Genomic DNA, 22,846 nt, shown 5'->3' with positions numbered 1-22,846 from the left:
TAGTGCATCTGGGGTAAATGAAGCCACAAATAAGGTGATGTAGGTTATTGTGTTATGGTGCACGCATTGATGTGCATGTAGCATACTGTATGCATCGGTATTAATTCAGCTTAGGTATTTGGTAGCTGTAACAACTTGAAAGTGTTTGTGTGCTTGCATGAGATTACTGTACCTACTCTCGGCTCAACTCTGGGTCGTCAATGAGATTGTCGATGTCATCGTCGTCAATTGCAGGCGAGACAATCCCCACTCCCTCCTCCACTTTTTCTTCCTCTCGTCGCTCAGCCTCTCGTCTGTCGTCGTGCAGCTGAGATGACTTAGCATCCTCGTGTGACAAAGCCGCTTCCTCACCTCTCTTTCTTTCATCACCAGGATCGTTGCCACCGTGTTGGTCATCACTCTCGTCAGCTTGACTCCCGTAGCTGGATCGAATCGAGAGAAGCTCACGATGAAGCAGCATTTCTTCTAACGCCGGTGGAGGAAGTTTCTCCTCGTACTCATCCTGCTGCACTAACTCGGTCTCATTGGCCCTAGTCACAGGCGAACGTCCCTCAGCTATCGTAGGCAGCTCCTCGTCAAACTCTTCTTCGATTTCCTCGGGGATTGTCGGTTGCAGTGCAGTCGCAGTCGTAGCCTCTTGTTCATGTTTCTCTTGAGCTAGTCGCGTGAAGCCAAGGAACAAACGTTGCCTCATAGCTTCGGTTTTGGCCTCCAAGACTAGTTGTTTACCGTCGCTACAGCGGATGGATACACAAAGAGCTTCACGCTCAGGTGTCGACCTAGCCATGACGTTAGCACTACCGTGGACTCCTTTCTGAACACTTTCGATGAGCTCAGTTTTAAGGCTGCTCTTTCGTGTTTGCCGCTTGATCGCCGCGATCGAGTTCCAAAACACAACCTGCATGTCGGCAGTGATGTACAATTTGCGCGAAGCCACACGGCCACTTTTCTGACAGAGTTTCTTCAAGGCAAGACCGTCAAGAAGCTCGCGGACGAACTCAAGGTATTCGTACACCTGCATTTCGTCGTCCTCCAAGTTTTCATAAGACACGTCTTCCCGTGCCAAGGTCACACGTCTCTCTGCCCGAACGGCCATAGATTGACGATGTGATGCAGCACGCACAAAATCCTCCTTGGTTTCTACCACGCTAGCGCCTGAATTTCCACGAGAGCGACGACCGATGGACTCAGCTTTGACAGAGCTCGCATCGCTACCGAGTCGTGCACTGCGTTGTTGTATCCTCCCCGCAGACGGTGGCGACGGTGGTGGTACCGATACGAAGATACTGGAGCGACTCGAAGGACGACTAGTTGGTTTAGCAGCCCTATATTCCACAGCAGCTGGTCTCACAACCTGGCTTGGAGCTTGCTGTGGTGGAGGAGGCTTCATCTCAAGCTCATCTGTAGCGTCAGTGACGATTATCTGAGGAGATGATGATGGCTCACTCGTAGGTATTGCAATACTCTCGTACGTCTTGGCAGTCGCAGCCGATGCAGCCAATTGCTGCGTCATATCCGCATGGAAGCGATAGCGCATATCAGCGTCAGGACTCGGAGCATCCGCGAAAATCCTGTTCAGAGTCCTCATCAGCCAGGACGAGACTTGTTGCCACACACTCTCTTTCTCAGCTAATTGCTCTTCTGGGTTCTTCTCCACACGCTTCACTTTCTTCTTCTTCTTTTTGGCAGACCCAAACCATAACACAAAAGGTGCCTCCATCTTCTCGTTACTCGCGAAGCGCACTGGAATCACCGACAAGAGCAAAACCCCGCCCACCACAAACAACACATACACTCCCAGCAGCAACATCCACGTCGGCGCTACATCGAAGTGCGTCCCGTACGCATTGCGGTACGTGTGGGCTACAGGCGGCTTCTCCCCAGGCTGCAGATTCGCCGCCACAGTCTGCATCGCCGTCATAAACGTCCTTTCAAGCTCCGATAAATATGTACACCACATTAATTCGTACTTAACGTCATTCCCCCTCTTATCCCAGTCCATAATAAGCATGTACGGCCCGAGTCGTAAGCGCTCGTTCGATGACAACGACCGCGAGGGTGGCTACAAGCGCTCGCGCGTGGATGACCGCTATGGAGGCTCCAGGCGCTTCGACCGACGTGACCGTGACCGCTTCAACGAGAGCGATCGCGCACGTGCGTGGCGTCTGGCCAAGAAGGCAGTCGTGGAGCTCGGAGACGGTGTAGAGCGCGAGCAGCTCTCACGTACCAGCGATCTGCTTCTGCGCGAGCTAGAGCCGGATGCTCAAGACGTGAAGCTTGGTCATTTGGCCACGCTGGTGCTCCGTGGCGCCTCGCGTCTGGCTCACAAGACGGCGCTGTATGCGACGCTCGTGGGTCTCGTAAATGCTCGCAAACCCGCATTTGGACGCGAAATCGTGGCCGGAGCTACGCGCTCGCTGCAGAGAGATGTGGATTTCCTCAGTCTTGAGAACGTTGAAGAGTCTGACACGCCCGACACGGACGTACTGCGTCGGGATGGAGATGTGAATGGAGTCGCCACGAGAGTGAGACTTACAGTGAGACTATTGGCCGGATTGGTGGCTGCTAAAGTGTGCAAGGCCGAGGATGTGCTGGCTATGCTGGACTCACTACAGGGACTGTGCACACCTGACGATTGGGACGCAGACGACGAGACTCATGCGTCTCTAAGAGAAAGGGAGGACGCGGCAGCGTGGAAAGATTTCTTCGCGTCTGTGGTGCTGGATGCGTTGTTGCACAGTGGGAAATCTTTGGCTGCTGCGTCCGAGAATTTGTTTGACAGTTTATTGAGTCGATGCAGAGAGTACGTCTCGCATCGTGAAGAGGAGAACAATCCTCGTGGGTCCAGTGCCGGTCCGTCTTCATGGCGGACGAGACGCTTGCAACTGGATCTGCTCTGGGGACCTGAGAGTGACGATGAGTTGCCTGCGTTGTGCGCGTCCAGTGACGCGCTATCACTTGTCTGGGACGCGTTGAACGCTGTTAGGAACGGAGAGGGAGACGACAAGTGGAAGCTGCCGGGTATCAACCATCCACAGGATGCTTTCGCTACGGACTTTGCCAACTCCGAGACGCATACGCTGGCAGTGTCACTGTCTATCGACCTGACAAAGGTATACGTACAATATGGCCTTGTTTGGTAAGTATACGCGGATTAACCCTCTCTTATCTCTCCACAGCTCGACGCCAACAAGATGCCAGCGTATACAACCTGGTTCCGAGTTCTGTCGGACGAATCTGGAGCTGCTGGTGCGGCAATTGCGACGTTGCCATTGGCCTCGTACCTCATCGCACGCAGCCACTTTATTGACGCACTGGAGACATCACACCCGAAACCTGCTATTGCTGCCAAGTTGCTGCTGGGTCTGTGCAAAGCTTATAACGATCGCTTCGCTGCGACGCAGACCGAAGGAGCTACTCCCGTCAAGAGCGAGTATTTGCTGGTGGAGACGCTGTTAGTGGCTGCTCTGAGTGAGAGTGGCAATGCCAAGTTGGCGTACTACTGCTCGGTGCTGTATCATCTCGTCAAGACCGATGCTCGTGTCGTGTCTCCTGCCCTGGCTGTTGTAGTGGAGCTTCTGTTCCGTGAAGTGCCGACGATGAGAGCAGCTGCTGTGGACTCGTTCGTGCTGCTCTTGAGTCATTTCCTGTCCAACTTTGAGTTTAAATGGCGTTGGGCAGCCTGGTCGTACGTGCTGGAAGCCAGCGAGGACGACCCGCAGCGTCTGTTTGTCAGCGCTGTCATTGAGCGCTGCGTGCGTCTCTCGTATCTGCAGCACATGCAGAGTGCGCTACCTGCTGAGTTCCACGTGCTGCTGCCGCCTGCACCCAAGCCTCGTATCCGCTTCCAGATCGTCAAGGAGGAAGACGCCGCTAGTGCTCCTGCCGCAGCCAGTCCTGCGTCTGATTTCTACCAATCTGTGACAACTAAGCTCAAGGGCCATCCGCCTGCATCTGCACTGCGCTCTTGGCTGAACGAAGAGCTTCCGCGTCTCGAGATCTCGCGTGCTGAAGCTGTGGAAGTTGTGTGGACTTGTATCCTGGAAGCGGGTGCCGCCACGTTCACGCACATGCGTCTGCTATTGGAAAAGTACGGTAAGCGCAGCGAGCTGTTCGGTGGCGACGAGCAATCGGCCGAGGAGACGGAAGCTGACGAGCTTGTGGTGGTCAAGACTGTGGCTTCTGTGTGGCTCAAGTCGCCTCAACACATCGGACTGATCCTGAACTCGATGCTGCGTCAAGGTCTGCTCCGTCCGGCGACGATCGTCACGTGGGTGTTCACTCCTGACGCCGTGCAGCAGTACAGTTGGCCGTACGTGTGGGAGATCTTGAACGACACGCTCAAGTTTGTACAGGACGCTATTGCTGCCAAGACGCAGCAGTTGGAGCAGGCTTCGGCACCCAGATCTTCGGACGACCGCGACAACGAGGAGATGCCGGACGTTGCCGCGCTTGAGGACGGTCGTAAGCGGCTGCAGGATGAACTGCGACAGCTGCTGGTGATGCTGTTCCGTGGGCTCAACCGCGTGATTACAGAGCACAAGGCCGAATGCGACTCTGAGGGCTCAGACCCGCGTGACAACTGGTTCCGTAGTGCGCTGGCTCAGATGCAGGCTGTGGGTCTCCGACACCGTGTGCCGCTTGAGGGCGCTCTCGACGAACTGCAGCTGGAGGTGTTCAGCGTCAGTGCCTCGGCTGATGTGGACGCCACGAAGATCTTCCAGCTTATTCGTGACTCGTATCGCAGCGCTTGATCAACCTGACTAGAAAGAAGAGAAACAAGAAGAACCGATTGACATCACAGGCGTTGAGTAAGTCGCCTCAACACAAGAGAAGTACTAGCATTGCTCGTTTCGTCCTGATGTATTTGCCGCGTTTGCTGCCCCTTTCATTTGCTGTCAGCTTCGGCCTTCTCGTCTACTTTCCGCTTCTTTACTGGGATCACATTCACTGCTGGGGCAGAAGAGTCGGTCTGTCCGAATCCAATGCTAGTCACAGCCTTCTCCTCCTTCGTCTCCTTCGCCACAGCGCCAGCAATGGTCTCCTTGATCCCGTCCACCTTCTCCTTGAGCTCCAAGTAGATCTCCATGTACTCCAGCAACGTCTTCTGGTCCTCCGTCATCTTGTCCTTCTCGTCTTCCTTGACTCCAACAACCTTCAAGAACTCCTCCTTTACCGCCTCTGGGTGGTCTCCCTTGAACTGCAACGAGAGCGTGGAATCCTCACTGGACGGCGCCTTCCTCTTGCCTTTTCCCTTTGGCTCCGTTTCCTCTTCAAGGGAATATTTTGGGATCTTCTCCGCAAACTTCTGCAGCTTGTCGTCGCATTTCTTGGCTACACGATGAAGATTCTCCGCCATGACTCGTCCCGCCATCACATAGTGCGTCAGTTCTTCATTAGGCACCACTTCCACTTCCTTGTCCTTATCAGCTGTGGAGTCTCTGTAGATACAGGCAATGGCTAGTTGACAGTACAGATCTGCCAGCTGCGTCGTGTCGTCGGCCTTCGTAGCCTTTAGCAGCTTCCTCCGCAGTAGTAGAGCTTTCTCAAAGTCCACCTTGGCCTGTTCGAACTGATCGCTTTCCAGTCCCAAGTCTCCGAGTCGCGTATACACTCGAGCCAGCTGCGTCTCAACCGCCTGGTCTCCTGGGTAGCGCGAGTAGATGACGCGTGCCAGTTCCATGACTTCCCAAGCGGCCTCGAGGTCGTCTGCCGCCTCCTTGGCGTCTTGTTCTCCGTCTCCGCTGCCACTGGCGGCTGCACCTTCTACTGCGCCACCGAAGAGACTGGCTGTGGCCTCTGTAAGACTCAACAGAGCGTGGCCGTACTCGTAGTATACCGGGGCGACAGCTAGCGAGTCGCTCTTACCCTCCGCCTCGCACATAGTGCGCAGAAGATCCCCAAAAGCCACCACAGCCTCCTCCAGACGCTTCTCCTTCAGCAGCGACACGCCACGCACGTAGCGAGGGTCCGTCAGCGTCTTCTCGAGCTCCTGCGCAGTCTCGGTCGTCATGGTTAGTGAGCTCTTGGCGCCAAATAGTGCGCGGGAGAGTTGAACCTCTGATATCAAATAATTGATGTGACTAGCACTGATAGGTTAAAAATGAGACGTTTTATAGGTTAATTGTAACATGGCTACATGTGCAAGTTGCAGTGCCATAACTTGGTTTACAAGGCTCGGAGTAATCTCTTGGAGTCCTTGGAGCTGGAGCCTTTAAAGACTCCTAGCACTGCAAGGAGGATGAGGAGCACGAGCACGGCGCAGACACCCAGAAGGATCGTGAGCTTGACGTTCTTCCACCACATTTGCCGGCGCAACTTCCGACCAGTGTTGCGAAAAACTTTGGCCTGCTCGTTCAAGTCGTTGGTCTTCTGCTCCACGACCTCCATCTTCTCCGTATTAGACAACACCACTTGGATATTGTTGTGCATGACTGTCTTGACGCCATCCACTTGGTTCATCACCTCGGACAGTTTATCCACCTTGGTGCGGTCGTCGTATCCGGTAGCGATACCTGCGAGCGCCTTGGCGCAGTCCTTATCCAGTCCGTTCTGCGTACGCACAATAACAACAGTATACTCAGTACGTCGCAATATACAGTCATGTTGCAGCCGAAGAGACGTACCTCTCGACAGGTCAGCGCCTTGGATCCGAATTTCGGTACAACGTCCGTCTGCACCGCCGAGATCATCTGAAAAGCCAATCGGATGGGGTAGTCCTTGGCAGTGATGGCTGCAAACACGAGCTCATCGTTGTTCATAGTGAAGTGGAACTTATTAGGGTCGCACTCGAGCGAGTGACGGCCGTTGGGCGTCACCTGTGTCTTCCATGTCGGGGCTCGGATCACCTTGCTCAACATCTCTCTGAACGTGGCCATCTCAGCCTCCCCACCGCGTGCAGGCTTGCCACCTGACGGGTGCATGTAACTGGCAACAATCACTTTGTCCGTAGCGCGTGCGATGGCCAGGAACTTGATGTTGTCGCGTGTCAGCGACGCTGACGCTGCAGTCGCCGGTGCCATAACACCAAAATACGAGAAGCAATTGATAAAGGTCTCTTCTTCTTCTTCTTCTTCTCTTTGGCGAGTTGCTTAATGCACTCAATTGGTGCAATGCAACGTCAATGCGATCAAGCAAAACGGCCGACCAGGACGAGGGCCAATTGAGGAATGAAGACGGCGAAAATGAGATATTTTGGGCCTTTCTCGTGGTGACATTTACGGCAGAATCCAGCATACCTAACGTTTGGTGAACTTTACAAGATGGCTACGTGCAGCTCTAAAATGGATACATGGGGCTTGCCACGAGGTCTATTCAGTTGATAATTCACTTCTCGACGGTAAGATGAGGCCGCGCAAGAGCTGCGATCTGCTGCAGTTGGGCGCTGGAGAATCTGTGGGTGAAAGGCAGCGAGGTTGACGCGGGGAGCTGTTCTTCGAGCAACGTGATGTCCATGCCAGCGCTGAGCACCGCCATCACTGCAATTTCTTGAATGCTCGTCTTGTCGGACGGGAGTAGTCCCTTCTCCTTCCACGCGTTCATCACGTTGGTCGCGCGGTCGGCGTCCACTAACTATCGGATGTAGACAACCATAAACAAGGTCAGTCCTGCGAGAATGCATCAAAGTGAAGGTCACTGGGAGACGTACCTCAACAGATCTAGTGAAACACTTGAGCAGCTGGTTCATGGCCATTGAGTAAGCGAAACCTAACTCCTCGGTCTCCTTGTGCTTGTTGAACTCCTTGACGGTCGCATCTAAGCGAGGGAAGATCTGCGTCTCACGAACATATCTCCAGACCTGAAGGTTGTCAAAGTGGCTGTGCTGGTTGGCCAAAATGTGGCCCCATGCCACGTCCTCCGGTGGCGGGAGATCAAGGTGCCCCTTCTCAGGACGAATGTTCTCTACGTACTTCTTCTCCACCGCGATAGCAAGATTAAACGCCGTCTTCAGCAACAACGCCACATCTTCACCTGCCATGCCGTTGTATGTGGTCAGATGGAACGGGTTGCCACTTGACAAGATCGTCTCCAGTGGCCGGTCGCCAATAAGCAGCATCTCACGCTCCTTACGGAACTGCATCACCGCCTCAGGCAAAGGGAAGATTGCACTGCCGACATTTTGAGCCAATTGCAACGAGGCGAACCGTCCAAACTGTTCTGACAACGGAGTGAACGTCTTCTCCACCAACTCTTCCAACGGTTTACTCGAGGAGTCAAAACTCGGCAACGAGAAGCCGTAACTCTGCACTTTTCCGTCATTGCACAGCTGTTCCAATGCATCACACGTAGCTTTTAACTTCTCCATCAGTTCACCCTGTTTACTCGAGACCAGAGCCAGCTCTTCGGGGATCTGACACACGACATGGTCTAGCGTCTCGACATCCAACTCGTTCATCGTGATCTCCACGCCTTTCTCCACGTACGCTTTGATCAGTCTGTCGTCTGCATTTGGATTGGTCGGATGCACCACGTTGCTGCCAATGAGAGTGGACACTACGAAACACTCGCGAGGGATGTCTAGATCTTTTACAGCCTCGTTTAGGGCCAGTGCCTCAACGTAGGCCTGCTTCTCGCCGGCTTTGGTAACCACCTCCGGGTTTACCGCTGCTTGGATAAAGTTGCTGGTGTAAGACGACGTCAAAGTCTTGCTGATGTCGACGCGGGGCATGTCTTTTGCCCACAGGTCGGGGCTGCCGATACCTCGTGGGGCCACACTGATAAACTGTGCATCGTCTCCTGACTCACCCACGCGAAGCTTGGGACTCGTGCTAGCCTGGAATGGAGAGCGCACAACAAAGTCCTCCGTCGCAGGGCCCGTAGCGCGACCGACATGCAGATGGGCAATGCGCAGCGCCGACGCCCGCACGCGGCAAGGAGCGCAGATCACCCACATGTGTGTCAAAATCGACTGAGTCGTGTACACCACACAGTTCTTCTGAGAAAACTTCGATTTATTAAAATCTGGAAAATCAAATTTTGGGCTTGGCATACATGTATTCTCGAATGTAGTTTCTGAAAGAAGATATTTGCAAAAATCCGAATTTGCCAAGAGTACATTTCCGTGTGGTTATTTTGAGATGCTCCAATACTTTCTAGAGGTTATCACGGTTGGAAAGCCAATTATACAAAAATCTTCGCGTCCTGTTTTCTTCAACTCAAATTTTCCTTGAAAAAGTGGACCACCAGTGAAGGTTAGCTGTGATTGGCGGAGAACCGTACCAGAAGGTTTAATTTGGCTGTACTAATTTTTAATACGCAAGCCAACAGCCAGTGAAAGTAGTTACAGCTAAGTATCAGCGCTAGGATCTTGCTGTCAAGTGATCACCACTCTCGTCAGCATCGCTGTCGTCACCATCGAGCAGCTCCGTCATAGTTAGGAGCTGTATACACAGAAGCACCGCGCGCAGGCTTCCTGTCATTCTACCTGTGCGTGCTGCTCGCCGATGAGCTAAAACCCCGTCAAATAAAGTGCCTTTTCTGCACGGTTTTGGCCCTCACAGTTGACGGGTGAAGATTTGATTTAATTGGCTGGACAAACATACCTAATTTCCAACCGTGATAAAACTTACTAACGTTAAAGGTATTAGGGGAAGTCTAGCTCCAAAGAGTCTATTGTTTAAGCTTCATTACCCTCGATAACCTTGGAATACTCCAACAACTACATATCTATACTATGGTATTTTGCTTGTATTTTAGGCATTTCTCTTATTGATTTACTTTAAAAAAAGTAGGCTTCAAAGTTAAAAAGTATGGGGCATTCGAGACATAACGGCGCGAACCCCTCCCCTCTCTGACAGGTCAGCTGTTAAGCTGCTTTAGGGCCATTTTTGAGGTCAAATAGCAGCACTACCGAGTCCAAGCAAATCAGTCATCACCAAGGCAGAAAAATCTGCGTATAAGTACGGAGGCAGCACCTTGCGGTGGCAGTGTCACGACCGAAGTCAAGGCGGAGGCTGCAGCGTACGGCAGCAGTAGCACCGCCCAGGCCAAGCCAGACAGCGACACCAATGCGAAAGAAGCTGCGTAGACAGTGATTTCTACTGCACATAATCAGTATGGCTCGTTCTGCGGTGGAACCAGATGTACTCACTGGCTAATGGTATCTACAGCGTCCAGAAGAACATTTCCCATCGGCTGGGGAAACGACGAGGTGAATAGCGGCCCACCCAGCGTCGACATTATTTTCAAGTGGCTCATGACAGCCGGTAAAATGCATCAGTGAACGACGCGCCTGTACCACATGTTCCCACACGCCATGCAGTCAGGACCTCCAACAGCATGACATTGCAGATCTACTCTCCCCATTCACAGAGCATCTTCAGAACCACCGCGTAGCTGGTCCCGTAGCCCAGGCACGTGCTCTCGCAGTCATGCCGGAGGCAAAGGGTGGCCCACCCTTGTGAACATTAGCAAGCCACCTCAGTCTGAAACCGCCCGTCCCGGTACGCAACTGCGTGCATATCATTTCCTGCCACCGACCCTGTGTGCGTGCAGCGACTTTGTGCCCGCAGTAGTGTACAGCCTCGCTGCCCACCGACTCAATCCGTACTTGCTCAGCCCCGATGGCATCCACGATACTCCGATGCCATTAGTCCTACGTATTGCGCATGCTCGACAGCCTTAGCTTTGACGATAGCCTGCCAGTATCCGGCGCAACTGTCGGTGCCTGATTCGACCGTTACGGCGTCTCGATCGTGCATTACAGTTCGCGACGAGCGCGCCGCTCAACTAGTGGCAGGCTCTCCTGACACCAACTTCAGCTTAGACTTCGGGCCCAACGTGCCCGCGTGTACGACGTATTTTTATTTTCTCGGCGCCATTTAGGGCCATATGATATTAGCTCACGCTGATTGGAATGAAGCATTCATACGGCCATTGGTGCTGTTGAGCAAAGCTTTTGAATCTGAAACCTGGAAAATTGTTCCAGGTTCGAGGGGAAATGTGTTTAGCATCGCCAGATTACCCCTGAAACAGGAGAAAATGCCACTAAAAGTTCCAAGAATCACCGCGCTTTAGTGCCTTTGTTTCAGTGACGTCAGGAGCTTCCTGAAATTTGGAACTTGCAAAACTAAATGTTCTTCAGCGCCTCTTCGTGGCGTTCTCTCAGCACAACAAGATCCCCCCTCGAGAAGGAATGGGGAAAGCTAGCAAGCCGGGTAGGCAGAAGAATGAAAATGCAGCTGCTGTCGTCGACGGCACCAGCACCGAAAACGATGCGGAATGTAAACCAGCGCCTTTCGAGAAGCGCAACTGGACAGGGGAAACGACGCTTGGTCTTGTGCGAGCGTGGAAGAAAGTAATGACAGGAGAGCGTCGCAAGGACGAGAAAACAAGCATGATCACCCAAAAAATCTTTGACGAGTATAACACACAACAGCTGCCACTTCTTTTACGATGCCGGCCACCGTAGCTGGGCCGATGGCAAAGCGATCTACCGTGACGCGAGTTGATGAGCCGTGTGCGCACAGGTATAGAAACACCGCAAGACGCTTTGGCGGCACAACGGCATCGGGTGCCTTTCGCAACGGCACTAGCCCAGCGCAAATGGTCCTGAAGAGGCTAGCAATACTGTTGCTATTCATGCGAAATAGGCCCTTCATGCTGGAGTCGAAATACACTCTTGATGAGAAGAGCATCTGAGACCAATGACTACTTTGTTCCTTTGCAATCCATTCTCGATCTCGTGGACGAAAGAGCCCGCTAACTACGTCCACCTCCATCTCATGCTGCTGTACGAGCAGGTTCACCGCTCTAGAAGTAGAAGGATCTGGTGCTCTCATCATCTCCAACACCACAACAGCTGCCAAGCACGAAACAGGATCCATAATACTGCTCTCCACTGCGAAATAAGGTAACCGCGTCGTGTGCAAAGTGCTGGTACGGTGTTTAGATAGCTGTCAGCAACAGCAGCTCACCTATGTAGGCAATGCCGACCAAAGCAGCACGGGTTTTCACTGTTCATAGCACCAAAAACGCCATACAAAAGGTTAGAACGACGTACTGATCATTGTAGAGCTGCTACGCACCTGCCGTAGACTCGGGCAAGACGGGAGGTGGAGAGAGCGGCGCAGAACTCGCAGTGTAAGGGAACCGGGCTGTCCAAGTGGCGTTGGACTGCGCGCCTCTGTGCCTTCGAGACTCTATATCCAAACTGACCAGTCGTCGAGCAAAGGATCCAGTCAAATGGATACTAACCACTCAGCAAACCTGGAGGCTTGGAAAACGTTTGTTCCAGGTTCCAGTTTGACACAGAAGCTAAACGGGGCCATTGTATCGCGCTAGAAAGTTCGCTGTGGTCAACATCAGCGTAGACCAAAATTACACTCTGAGGCGTGTACAGCGCACCTTGAATAGTTAAAGCACCGCCTCGGCGCCGTGTATGCTCATATGGCCATTGTTTCGCTATACTGGTGGCGCGAGCTCTCACCCGGGGCCTTGAGAATCGAGTTCGGCTCTGTTGAGTAAGATCTAGCAGCTTGCCCAAGCACCTAGTCCAGTCATTACCACCGACGCTCAGCGTCGCATCAGTAGCGCAACCGCGGAGGTATCACAGTCGCGGCACGTCAAGCACGTCGATGACCAGCGAGTACCGCCGCCCGCCCTAGTGGAATCCTGGCCAACATCCGAGCACTCATCCCCCGTGACGCCAGCGGCGTGGAGTCGTGACTCCGATATTTCGGTGGTGGAATGCGCTTGGGCGGGACGCGACAAACAAGCGCTTTTGCTAAGCACACACGCCTGGCCCGATGCCCCTCATGACATATATATCGAGGAAGTTTGGGCGTCGCCGCCCGTAGTCGCGACGCCGCGCTTGACGTGGCCGAGGCACTGCTGGTTTGCCAGCGCTTCAGTCCCCTCAGCACAGGCGTAATCTCAATACATTTTCGTCGACTTCAGCTTTGGGTACTAATTAAACACAATCACTTAGCGCAACAAACGCGGACGCTCGGCTTGACCCTCCCATTCGAGCACAAGATACCGTCATCATTGGCAGTGTCGGCTTTTGCACGCAAGAAAGAGTCGATACCTGGGGTAGAGCCGCAAGACCGAAGTCCTTCTTACACCGCCGATACCCCTGACAACTCTGCCAGCCAATGGGTTCGGGTTTCCCTGCGCACTTTCCGGTGAGAGCCCAACCATCTCGGGTGCCGAATATTTAACCTACGCGTGCTCTCGCCTCAGCGCTGATATTGACGCAGCATCGACTATGTCTGATCTCCATACTGCCAACAGCTTCCCTCCTCGGGTGGGCACCCTGACGCTTCGATCGACCCCATCGACCGTAGCCCTAAGGCATCTCCAGGATATCGAGCATATGGTGGATAACACAGTTCAGTCCATCCGCCACGCTTCAGTTTCCGCTGCACTCAACAGGGTAGGCGCTTCGTGGCCAGCGCTTTATTCAAACCCTGGCAACGGTCCCGTCGATCCATACCGGCTCAACAAGCCCCTGCAGGCGTCACCATCAGTATTCATTCACCGCACTCGGATACCTTCAAAGCAATTAACGGAGCCCATCCGCTGTCAAATACCAAACGATTACACGCCACACAAAGGGCTGCTGCCTGACCTACTGCGTGCGTACTGGCCGGATTTTGATCGTATCGGAGACCTCATTCGAATAGCCATCAAAGGTATTCGCGTCCAGCTGGCGACTCCGCTGCCGCGTCCAATCACCTTCCCCTGCAACCGTCCGTCTGCGAGTGTCTGAAACAGCGTCCTGCGAGCCAACATCCGTAAAGAACAGGACGCGTTTCGCTATATGGTCGCGGACCCGGATATCATCGACGTATAGCCCACGCATTTCATCTTTGGCTTGGTAGATGCGGCCAATGGTGATCCACGCACCACGGGGAGAGTCATCCACAACTTATCTTTCCCCGGATGACGACTCCGTAATTTTTATACCGACTCTGCCACCACTTCGAGTGCATCGTTTGTGCCCTGCTTCAGCATGGTGAGGGAAATGTTCGTTGCCGGCGGACAAAATTAACCAACAGCGTCAAGATAATGACAGGCGACGTCGCTCCAGCATACTGCAACGCTTGTACACACAGCAAGAGTGACCACATCTTCGCCGGTCATTACCCCGAGGACAACGCGATCATCATCGACCTGTTCGCTGCGTTTGGATATACCAACACCTCGGATACATCCTGAGATCTCGGTGAAGCCGTCGCAATCATTCACGGATTCACAGCCTGTCCCACCCAACCCAATGAATATTACAACTACCACTTTGTAGACGACCACGTCAACGTTGCATCTGATGTAGGGTCCAACTGCGCCGGGGTCAGCCGATCAATTGGATGGGCAATGACAATTGTCATGAGACCCAAGGCGATAAACGAAGAGAAGTTGACAGTCTTGGAGCACGTACCTCAAGGTGTTGGGTCTATTTTTGGAACAGCCGCTGGGACCGTTGCCATGTCCCTGTCGAAGAACACGAAAGCCAAGCGGATGATAGCTAAGGCATGCCACACCACTGAAATATCATGAAGTGACTATCGTGCACTACTGGGATCGCTCCGTCGTGTTGCCACGTGCGTTCGACCGGCGCGGGTAATTATTCAGCGGCTTCGGGAAGAAGAGCAGCACCTAATTCGCATGAGAAGGTTCCAAGTCACGTTATCTTCGGCCATGCGCGACGACCTGGCACATTCTGAGCTCTCCCCCTAATGACACCCCCTTCGATTCCTGGTCTCACGGGCATAATATATACTCCTGAGGACCATTGTCCCCTCCGCACAGCGGCTCCTCACGTACAAATTGCCCCCAGCCGAACTTGGGCTGATCGCTAAATATCATGAAGGCGCCACGAACAAGTTCGATATCAACCATCAAGAGTTATTAGCCTGCGTGATCGAAGTTCAATCATGGGCACACCTGTGGCACGAGCAGCACAGCCAGACAATGTCATTCCGAGTGCACTTCGGTATTGACGAAACCACCAATGTGTCGTGGCAGTCGAAAACAGCGTCGGTCAATTCGCGCGCTCAGCTCTTTGTTCGGTGTAGAATGTCCAATTTGGCTTGAGACTTTCGGTGTCCGGCGACGAGAACACGATCGCTGACGCCGGCTCGCGGCGGTAGGAAACTTCCTCACACGAGCTCAACTTCTCAAAACTAACGTATAAGCTGTCGCAGGATCCCTCGCCAACATCGACTACAGAGCCCGAGACAGCACGGTACAGCATTTCCGTGAACGCTCCGTCGCAGCCTCCCCCTTCACAACTAACGCTCGAGACTTTGCCTGCTGAAAGTCTTGGAGAGCCCCGCGCGGTATCGCCTGAAAGATGCAGCTCTCGCCTGCCGACCAACTGGGATGTATTTCGAACTTCATCATTGATGCCCGCCTTCGCGGAATGGGATCCAACAAACCCTTCCAATTCCTCAATCTGACTTACGCTACAGAGCACCCACCACTTCTTTATGGCCGCTGGATAATCATTTCCTGCAGCAGGTCCGCATGTTCTTGAAGGGCGTCAGCAAGCGTGACACACATCGCCGCTAGAAGCATTTTGCTCTATTAGAGGATTGACAATGGTTGTCAGACCCTTAAGACGCTGCAGACCAAGTCTAATGATGGGGGTACTGTGTCTGGCCTTCTTCGTGCTGACACGATCCGAGATCGTGACCAGAACGCTCCGCTGCCTCGCTCTTTAAGGATACAGGAATCCGTGGTCGACGCAAGTTGCAATACTACGCTGAGCCCGACCATCGCGGCAGCCAAATGCATCTGAGTAAAAGGGTCGAAGACGAACCAAGGTGAACCACCAGTTTCGCCCATGTTGACCAGACCAGGACACGCGCTCTTGTGCCCCGTACTTGGAGCGCTGCTACTGCTGCAATCTTTACAGGGGTCTTACTAGTAGTGGTACCAGCAGTCGTATACACGTACAAGTGCAGCGAGCCCTCTTGCGTCACCACAGCCCGAGTTGCGGAGACGTTTGTAACAGTGCATGATACACTGATGAAGATCCACGGCACTAAAGCACATACTTACTGAGAGCTAGCGGAGCCACGAGCATGTATCAAGCTGATTTCGATGCGCTGATCCTCCAATTTCACGGGTGATGGGAAATCGACGCATACAAGATTTGTGCAGCGATTCCGTCGTGAGTGCTGTGGCGAAGGCGGTTACACTATGTGTTTCCAGCAGCTGATTTCTGCGACCGTCACAGAGTGTTTGCGAACGAAGTGATAGCCAGATTTAAGTCGAACAGATCGCGGACAGATTTCGGGACTCTTTCTGGAATAGGAGCTATTAGTTTCGAGAGCACAATGGGTAGACTTTGTCGCGGCTGGCTTAATGATAGCCATGTCGACTTCTGCCTTGAAACACTGAGTGCATTTGTGAGAATGTGTCACGTGCTTCCGTCGCTGATGTGGGCTGTTCGATGGCCTCCTACACCAAGGAAGTCACTTGCAGACATCAACTCCATCCTGTACCCGGTGCATCTCAACGCCAATCACTGGAAAATCAATATGACTCTTCTGCAGGCTACAGTACTACCAGGGCTCTGTGTGTACGCGTGCATATGCATGATCCCCTCACCGACGAGCTCTATCACAATGAAATGCGCACGATTTGAAAAAAATAACCAAAGACGAGGGCAACCTGAGCAGCTACCGTGGGTTCTTGGAGAGGTGGCTCCTGGCGCCAATGCCTGACTTACAGATTTGCATTACCAAGGTGGATTAGATGAATACCCTCTCCCTCACAAAACGTGCTTGCGTAATGCAGAAGCCAAGACGGGCGTTGGTGGTAGCGATACCGCGCTGCAGCTCGTACATGTAGCGTGACCCAAACGAGGATCCGCTGACATTTTCAATCTCGCTGCGAACCGTATCCAGATGCATTAGCACCGATGCAAAGGCTCAATTAGTGGCATCCAGCGCGACATTAAATCGGGCGTTTTAGAACCAAGTACGTAGCGGTAGAGCTCGTCTCGAAGGATTTCAAGCTGACCAAATTCGTCAAGCGATGCTGTAGGGCACGAATCGTCGGCGTTTCTACAGGTAGGTCTGGAGCCTGATACTCTGCTAAGACTTGGCTACGCTCTGATCTTCCTGAACTATCGATCCAATGTAGGCAAACAACTTCGTTAGATACTCCAACAGCCAAGCCCAACGAGTGGTAACCTACTAAATCGACAGCTTCGGCGACGCAGCGGCTCCACGGTGAGTGGAGGCTGGTCGAATTTGGGGTCAGAGTCCGGCTAAGAGCGGAAAGCATCGATGTCAACGAATTTCTAATGACCTCAGAAACATAACTTGCGAAGTTTGGTCTAGTTTCTCTTTTGCTTTTGAGGCGGCTCCGACTCGCTGCTTTCTTCGTCTAAAATTTTAATTCAGTATAGCACAGCTTCCTCATGTGAATACGTTTGGCTGTCAGGCAAGTCGGGCTCAGAGAATTTAGGTGACAATGGGAACTAGTGCTCTGGAGGTTCGTTGTAGCAGATAAAAAGTAACCCCTAAGCGCGAAGCGTACACTGTCGATCTATCCGGAGCTTATAAATTGAGACACCTTGTACTACAGAAGTTTTGATATTGGCTATAAATGAGAGCTGTTGCTTACATGCAAAACATATATCGAGAGCTCTTCCGAACGCATGACACACCATTGTCATCCGTGCCGCATCATGTACAGGCTGTAGCAATATTCGTGTTAGTAACTATATACCCAGCGAGCACACTTAGATTCATCACATTACATCCGGGAGCGTCATTGGTTTGCATATTCGCACGCAAATTTCTTTCTTTGATGTGACTGGCCATTTTTGTCTCGAATTTTGCTTAAAGCCACCAAGTGACTTAGTGCAGCGATCGCGAAGTATGTTCGCGACTTGTGACAAGTAGCCTAGAGCTGCTGCCGTTGCGAGCACCTCATCTGCAGCTCTGGATTTGTTGCTCTTTTTTGTCTGCACGAAAATCGACAACGCTATCCATATCTACTTTAGATAAGCCTATTGAGGTAAGAAACACTTCAAACATCTTCTCCTCAGCCTCCTGTCCTAATGTACTTACCGGTGTGTCGAGCTCACGCGATGCTCTCCTCGTGGCCCTTCATTGTTTTGTGATGAAGAAGAATGACCCTTGATGGTAGAGCGCATTTGCGCTCTGCCAAAAAAACTGTAAAAGTACCCTTATTCAATTGCTTCTAACAAGGGCATTTAAATAGCACTTGAATCTCTAAAATTATAAAAATTATTGAACTCACAACATTCTGTCATTTCGAGGGCCCATAAATGGAGATAATATTTTAGAGCGACCACAACTTCTTCGGTTTTAAGTATAATGTAGCTTACGAGGGCTCGGAGACGCCCCGCTTTCGTTTAGATGCTTATTAAATCGCGATTCGTACTTAGGTTCGTAAGTATCATTTTGTTTTGCGTGGTCTCAGTTGTCTCCGCCATAGAATGCAACCACTCTAGTCAATTAGAGAGCCGTAGTTTCTGGAGTTGGACTAAGGAGTACATAATAGGATAAGCCAAAAATAGATCTCCGTGTGGATATTTTGAGATGCTCCTGCACTTATCTCCGCTCTAACTCCAAGGAGTCTACTTTAGGGGAAACGCTTCCAGAAACTACAGATGCAATTATCCCAGTTTTATGAGCAGGTTAAACCTATCCCCTAGAAAGATTTAATTGGCTGAATTCACTGTAACTCGGGATTATAGTACAGTACAATATTTAAGAAAGCCATAGGTTTGTTTTTGGCGGCTGTTCGAGGCCAGGATTATCGACGTGGAATCATACATGTAAATAATCAAGAATATCTGGCGACAAATTCTAACTAAAATAAGTATCCATATGGGGAAGTTTCGAGAGGATTCGATGAGGACGTGGGAAGATATAAACGTGGGGCTATCGTATAACCAGGATTTAATCCTGTTGTGACCAGGACTAAGTCCTGGTCACAGATTCGTACTGTAATGAAAAGGCCATTTTGCATGATTAATCAGGTAAATGGCCATGATTTAATCCTGGCAGCCGACTTGAAGTCTGGATTCCTGTCTGTAAATACAATCGAAGAGCTCTCACTACGACGAAGTTCTATCAATGCTGCCTCTACGAAAAGCTCCATGTCAAATTTACTGAGTTGCAAGGTATAACAAACTTGCATTCAATAAAGTTAGAGACATGTATTCAATGTAGTTAATGCAAGCGAGACTTACAACCAGCACAATTAGCTTGTCGACGTCGCGATAATGGTGGAAGGGATTTCTTATATACGTCCGCTGGTACGGGTCGTAGACGTCGGGTACCAACTGGGACTCGTCTTCACCCTTCTTCGTCTTCTTGAACCTCTTGTTGCGCTCTGCTCTGGACATGGTCCCTTGACTGGTATTACTTGCAGCGTCCATTGGCAGTAGTCCTCAAAATATTCTTGCCAAGCTTCCCAACTGGCGTGATACAACACCGGCGGGTCCGCAGACGTAATAGCAGCGTCATCATCGTCCGCTCCAGCTGTTTCCGGCGGACGTTCAGCCTCAACATCTTCCTCCGCCTCTCCACCGCTCGCCTGACCTTCCATTTCATCCATTTCGCCGTCACTGTTGCGATTCTCGCCGGGTTTGCTCTCTCCACCTTCCAAAGGGCTATCTCCGCCTCCAGCCAAGGGTTCAGGTGGCGCCACTTGGTCTCCCCACTGTGTATCGGAAAGGCCCGGGCATCGGCATCGGGGCAGGAGCCGTCGTTCGCCAGCGCGCCCGCGAGCGCCGGTTGCATTAGCGGTAACCGCGTCCTGGAACATCTTATCTGGAGGCGGCACAAAATAAAATGAAATGCTTTCGATTTTTTCATTTCGGATATAGGAGAGCGGTAATGTAATGTAATGGTTTACGTGCTCGCGCAGCCAAATTATGCTTGCGCTAGACTCAGTTTAGCTAGTCGGCAGCATAGGGTGGTGTCCGCATACGGAGAGCGGTAATGTATTGTACCTATTTTAATCAAGGACGAGGACATGATTAATAGCATGTGTGTTTCCATGTAAATAATCCTGGCCTGCAACGGTTTCGTTTGTTTTTTTGGTTGTAAATCAGGTTTGCCATTGGGTGCCTTCCAAAACCCATATAAAACAGTTTAATCGCAATTTTTTATCAATTCTTTAATCACCCTTTTATCACGGTGATGCGTTTTTATATCGGCATTTAGAAAAACCTACATCCAAAACCCCCTATTAAAAAGTGTTTTGTCCCAAATTGGCTGTGTTTGAAGCTCAAAACATACGGTGTTGAAAATAGGTTGACGATCGTGACAAGTCATTATAGGACAAAAATAGCTCTACAATCTCTATTTATCAAGATTGCAAAAGATCGCTAAATGATTTGCACCCCCCTTCCCTGCAACATCCTGGTAGAAGATCTCGATAGAGAAGCTGCTATGAGCAGCGACGGAGCGGTGTTAGTGCTCAGTGCTGCTATGCGGCGACGCGACAAACGTCGCAAACAGTACTCTCTACTTTTGAGTCGCCTGCCTGCGACGAAGCCTCCATGAAGAGAAGCTACGTATTAAGTGGCAGAGACTCGTACGAATGAGGCACTACGTAACTCTCGACTGCTTAAAGCACCCCATGGAGTCCGACTGGATGCAATTGTGGCTTAACGGCACCGATGGGAACCTGATAACAAAGACGAGCTTACCTCGGTATAATATATCTGTGTCTATCTACATAAATAGCGACCTGACAGTACAAATTGTGTATTCTGGATAGCGCTGCGTTCGAGATTCTATTAGAGCGTTTTGCGCTTTATTTTGAGCTTACTCAGTACTCTCCGCGTGGGGGGAGACCCAGGAAGTTACAGCACCACCATCAGGTTCTGGGTCTGTTGTTGTCGTTTTACGTAGGTACCATGAAAAGGGAATCGCTTTGCCTCATGTTCGCAGTGCCACCCTCCACACTCTCTCGCGTGTTAAATGCTGCGGAGGACGTCATGTCTAGAGCTTTAAATGGCTTTGCACCTGCGCGAATTGTGTGGCCATCACCACTTCGACAAAAGGTTTTGGCAAAGTTAGTGGAAGCCGCCAGCCGCTCTTGCGATACACTTAATTTTTTTTAGACGGTAACAATTACAAGGTGAGTGGATATACTGTTTTTACTCCATATATAAAATCTAATATGTGCTGTTGTTGTAGGTGCAGCAGCCGCCAGATACTGACGTACAGAATGCACATTATAATGGCTGGCTGCACCATGTATTTGTCACTGGGACCCTTTGTTTCAGTGCTGACGGGCTAATTGTGTGGGCTAAACACAATTGCCCGGGCAGCTGGAACGACGGGGATACGAGTTTAAGCTTCCGGCAAAAGCTGGTGGACTCGAGATTAAATCCAGATTCGCGTTACGGCGTCGTAGCGGATAGCGCTTTTCCATGCGCTAACGAGATGAAAGGACGCATATTAAGTCCTCTAAAAGATGGAGATTTGGGACGTTTAACTCCATCGGTGCGGCCAGTTGCAAGAGCTCTCTCTGGGGTCATCACGTTCATTCGCCAGTCGGCAGAGTTGGGCATGGGCTCCATTGAGAAGGTGTATGGACGTCTACTAATGCCGCTCCCATTAGAGATGTCTAAGCGTCAAAAGCGACTTGACAACCTCTTTCGGTTGGCGAACTTCCGAGTCCGCGCAGTGGGTATTAGCCAAATTCGCACTAGACATCTACACGGCAGAGACAAGAACAATTGACATTAAATGTATTGTGTCTATCATTGTTGATGTTGCCTCAACTATTCTTAATCATTTTCTTCCACTCATGTTACAAAACAGAATCATCATCTGCTCATGCCGCTGCCTGGCTTCCGCTCTCTCCAACTCCATTCGCTCTTCGTGTCGCCTTCGTTCTTCAGCCCGCTCTTGGTCTCTCTTTGCTCGGGCCGCTACTTCCTTCCGCTCCTCTTCTTCACGACGCAGTTTCTCCTAAAGTCGCTGTTGTTGTAGCCGTTGTTCAACTAAGGCTGTCCCCGCTCTACGGTCACGATCTCGTTGTTCGCGCTCTCTTTTATCTGCGAGCTCTCGTTCTTCTCGTTCCTCGCGTCTGCGTTTGGCATCCGCAGCAGCTCTAAGGCCGGCTTCTTCACGAAAGAAAACCAATAGTCTTGTCATCTCTCCAGCTCCAGATTCATGCTGTTTCTCCATAGATGCCAGCTCTCGTTCTAGTTCCTCCATCCTTTTTTTGGCTCGAACACGTTTGGCAGTGGTGCACGTCGGCATGCCCCTCCGGACTCCGTCTGCGTACGCTTCCCTATCGAATTAGTATACACTCCTCCAACCGCCTCGAAATTATCTCTTAGCACTCGCAAGTCGCCAACCCCCAGACGGTTAAACGCAATTGACATAGAGGGATGTTTAACTCTCTCACGCGCATCTGTCTCCGCACGACTGCGGTCGCGTTCAAGAGGTGCTCCTCCACCTGATGAAATCGCTGGCAGAACGGCAGTATTACTGGATCGAGGTTGGCGTGTAGTGCGTGATCTGGTAGATGTACTGCTAGGTACAGAAGAATCGGAAGGATCTCTCTGCATCGTCGAATTGCTAGACAGCGGACTGGCACGACTTTCGGCAGGACTTGGAGGGGTCCCTGATGTCCGTCCCATGTTAAGTAACTAAGAAGGGGATAAAAAAGACGCAGCTACGCCGGGTCTTCCCAACGTGGCAACAGTGTTTTGTTCGGACGACTCGTCATCGTTACCGACTATAGTCGAGGACTCCTTCTCTTCTTGATCGCCGTCGGACTCTACGGCGTCCGCAAATCGTATGTCGATAGGACCCGAAGTCGTCATTATCGTCCCCAGTTGGTTGTCGCCGTGGATTGGCTTGGGGGCTGATGCGTACTGCATCTGTGA

General features: G+C 51.6%; 5 protein-coding genes across 5 annotated transcripts; 1 reads left to right on the top strand and 4 right to left on the bottom strand.

The window, feature by feature from the left end:
- Positions 1–83: 83 nt before the first annotated feature.
- PITG_00981 (uncharacterized protein) lies at positions 84–1,720 on the bottom strand (the record flags this gene model as incomplete). Its single annotated transcript, XM_002909466.1, has 1 exon — positions 84–1,720. The coding sequence occupies one exon, from the start codon at positions 1,718–1,720 to the stop codon at positions 173–175; it is 1,548 nt and encodes a 515-aa protein (XP_002909512.1).
- Positions 1,721–2,009: 289 nt separating this feature from the next.
- On the top strand, positions 2,010–4,854 carry PITG_00980 (nuclear cap-binding protein subunit, putative; the record flags this gene model as incomplete). The annotated part of the gene is made up of 2 exons (XM_002909465.1): positions 2,010–3,113; positions 3,180–4,854. The coding sequence occupies 2 exons, from the start codon at positions 2,010–2,012 to the stop codon at positions 4,752–4,754; spliced, it is 2,679 nt and encodes an 892-aa protein (XP_002909511.1).
- A 264-nt stretch (positions 4,855–5,118) lies between these two features.
- Positions 5,119–7,154, bottom strand: PITG_00979 (uncharacterized protein; the record flags this gene model as incomplete). The annotated part of the gene is made up of 4 exons (XM_002909464.1): positions 5,119–5,145; positions 5,177–6,089; positions 6,173–6,552; positions 6,627–7,154. The coding sequence occupies 4 exons, from the start codon at positions 7,020–7,022 to the stop codon at positions 5,119–5,121; spliced, it is 1,716 nt and encodes a 571-aa protein (XP_002909510.1).
- Positions 7,155–7,326: 172 nt separating this feature from the next.
- On the bottom strand, positions 7,327–10,179 carry PITG_00978 (uncharacterized protein; the record flags this gene model as incomplete). The annotated part of the gene is made up of 5 exons (XM_002909463.1): positions 7,327–7,572; positions 7,649–8,935; positions 9,425–9,448; positions 9,904–10,037; positions 10,167–10,179. The coding sequence occupies 5 exons, from the start codon at positions 10,177–10,179 to the stop codon at positions 7,327–7,329; spliced, it is 1,704 nt and encodes a 567-aa protein (XP_002909509.1).
- Positions 10,180–17,628: 7,449 nt separating this feature from the next.
- PITG_00977 (uncharacterized protein) lies at positions 17,629–19,336 on the bottom strand (the record flags this gene model as incomplete). Its single annotated transcript, XM_002909462.1, has 4 exons — positions 17,629–17,653; positions 18,030–18,122; positions 18,762–18,781; positions 19,181–19,336. 4 exons carry the CDS (start codon positions 19,334–19,336, stop codon positions 17,629–17,631), a joined length of 294 nt encoding a protein of 97 aa, XP_002909508.1.
- Positions 19,337–22,846: the final 3,510 nt, after the last annotated feature.

This window comes from Phytophthora infestans, genomic scaffold, assembly GCF_000142945.1.
Source record: "Phytophthora infestans T30-4 supercont1.1 genomic scaffold, whole genome shotgun sequence".
NCBI lineage: Eukaryota > Oomycota > Peronosporomycetes > Peronosporales > Peronosporaceae > Phytophthora > Phytophthora infestans.
This window is presented reverse-complemented; position numbering and strand designations above follow the sequence as displayed.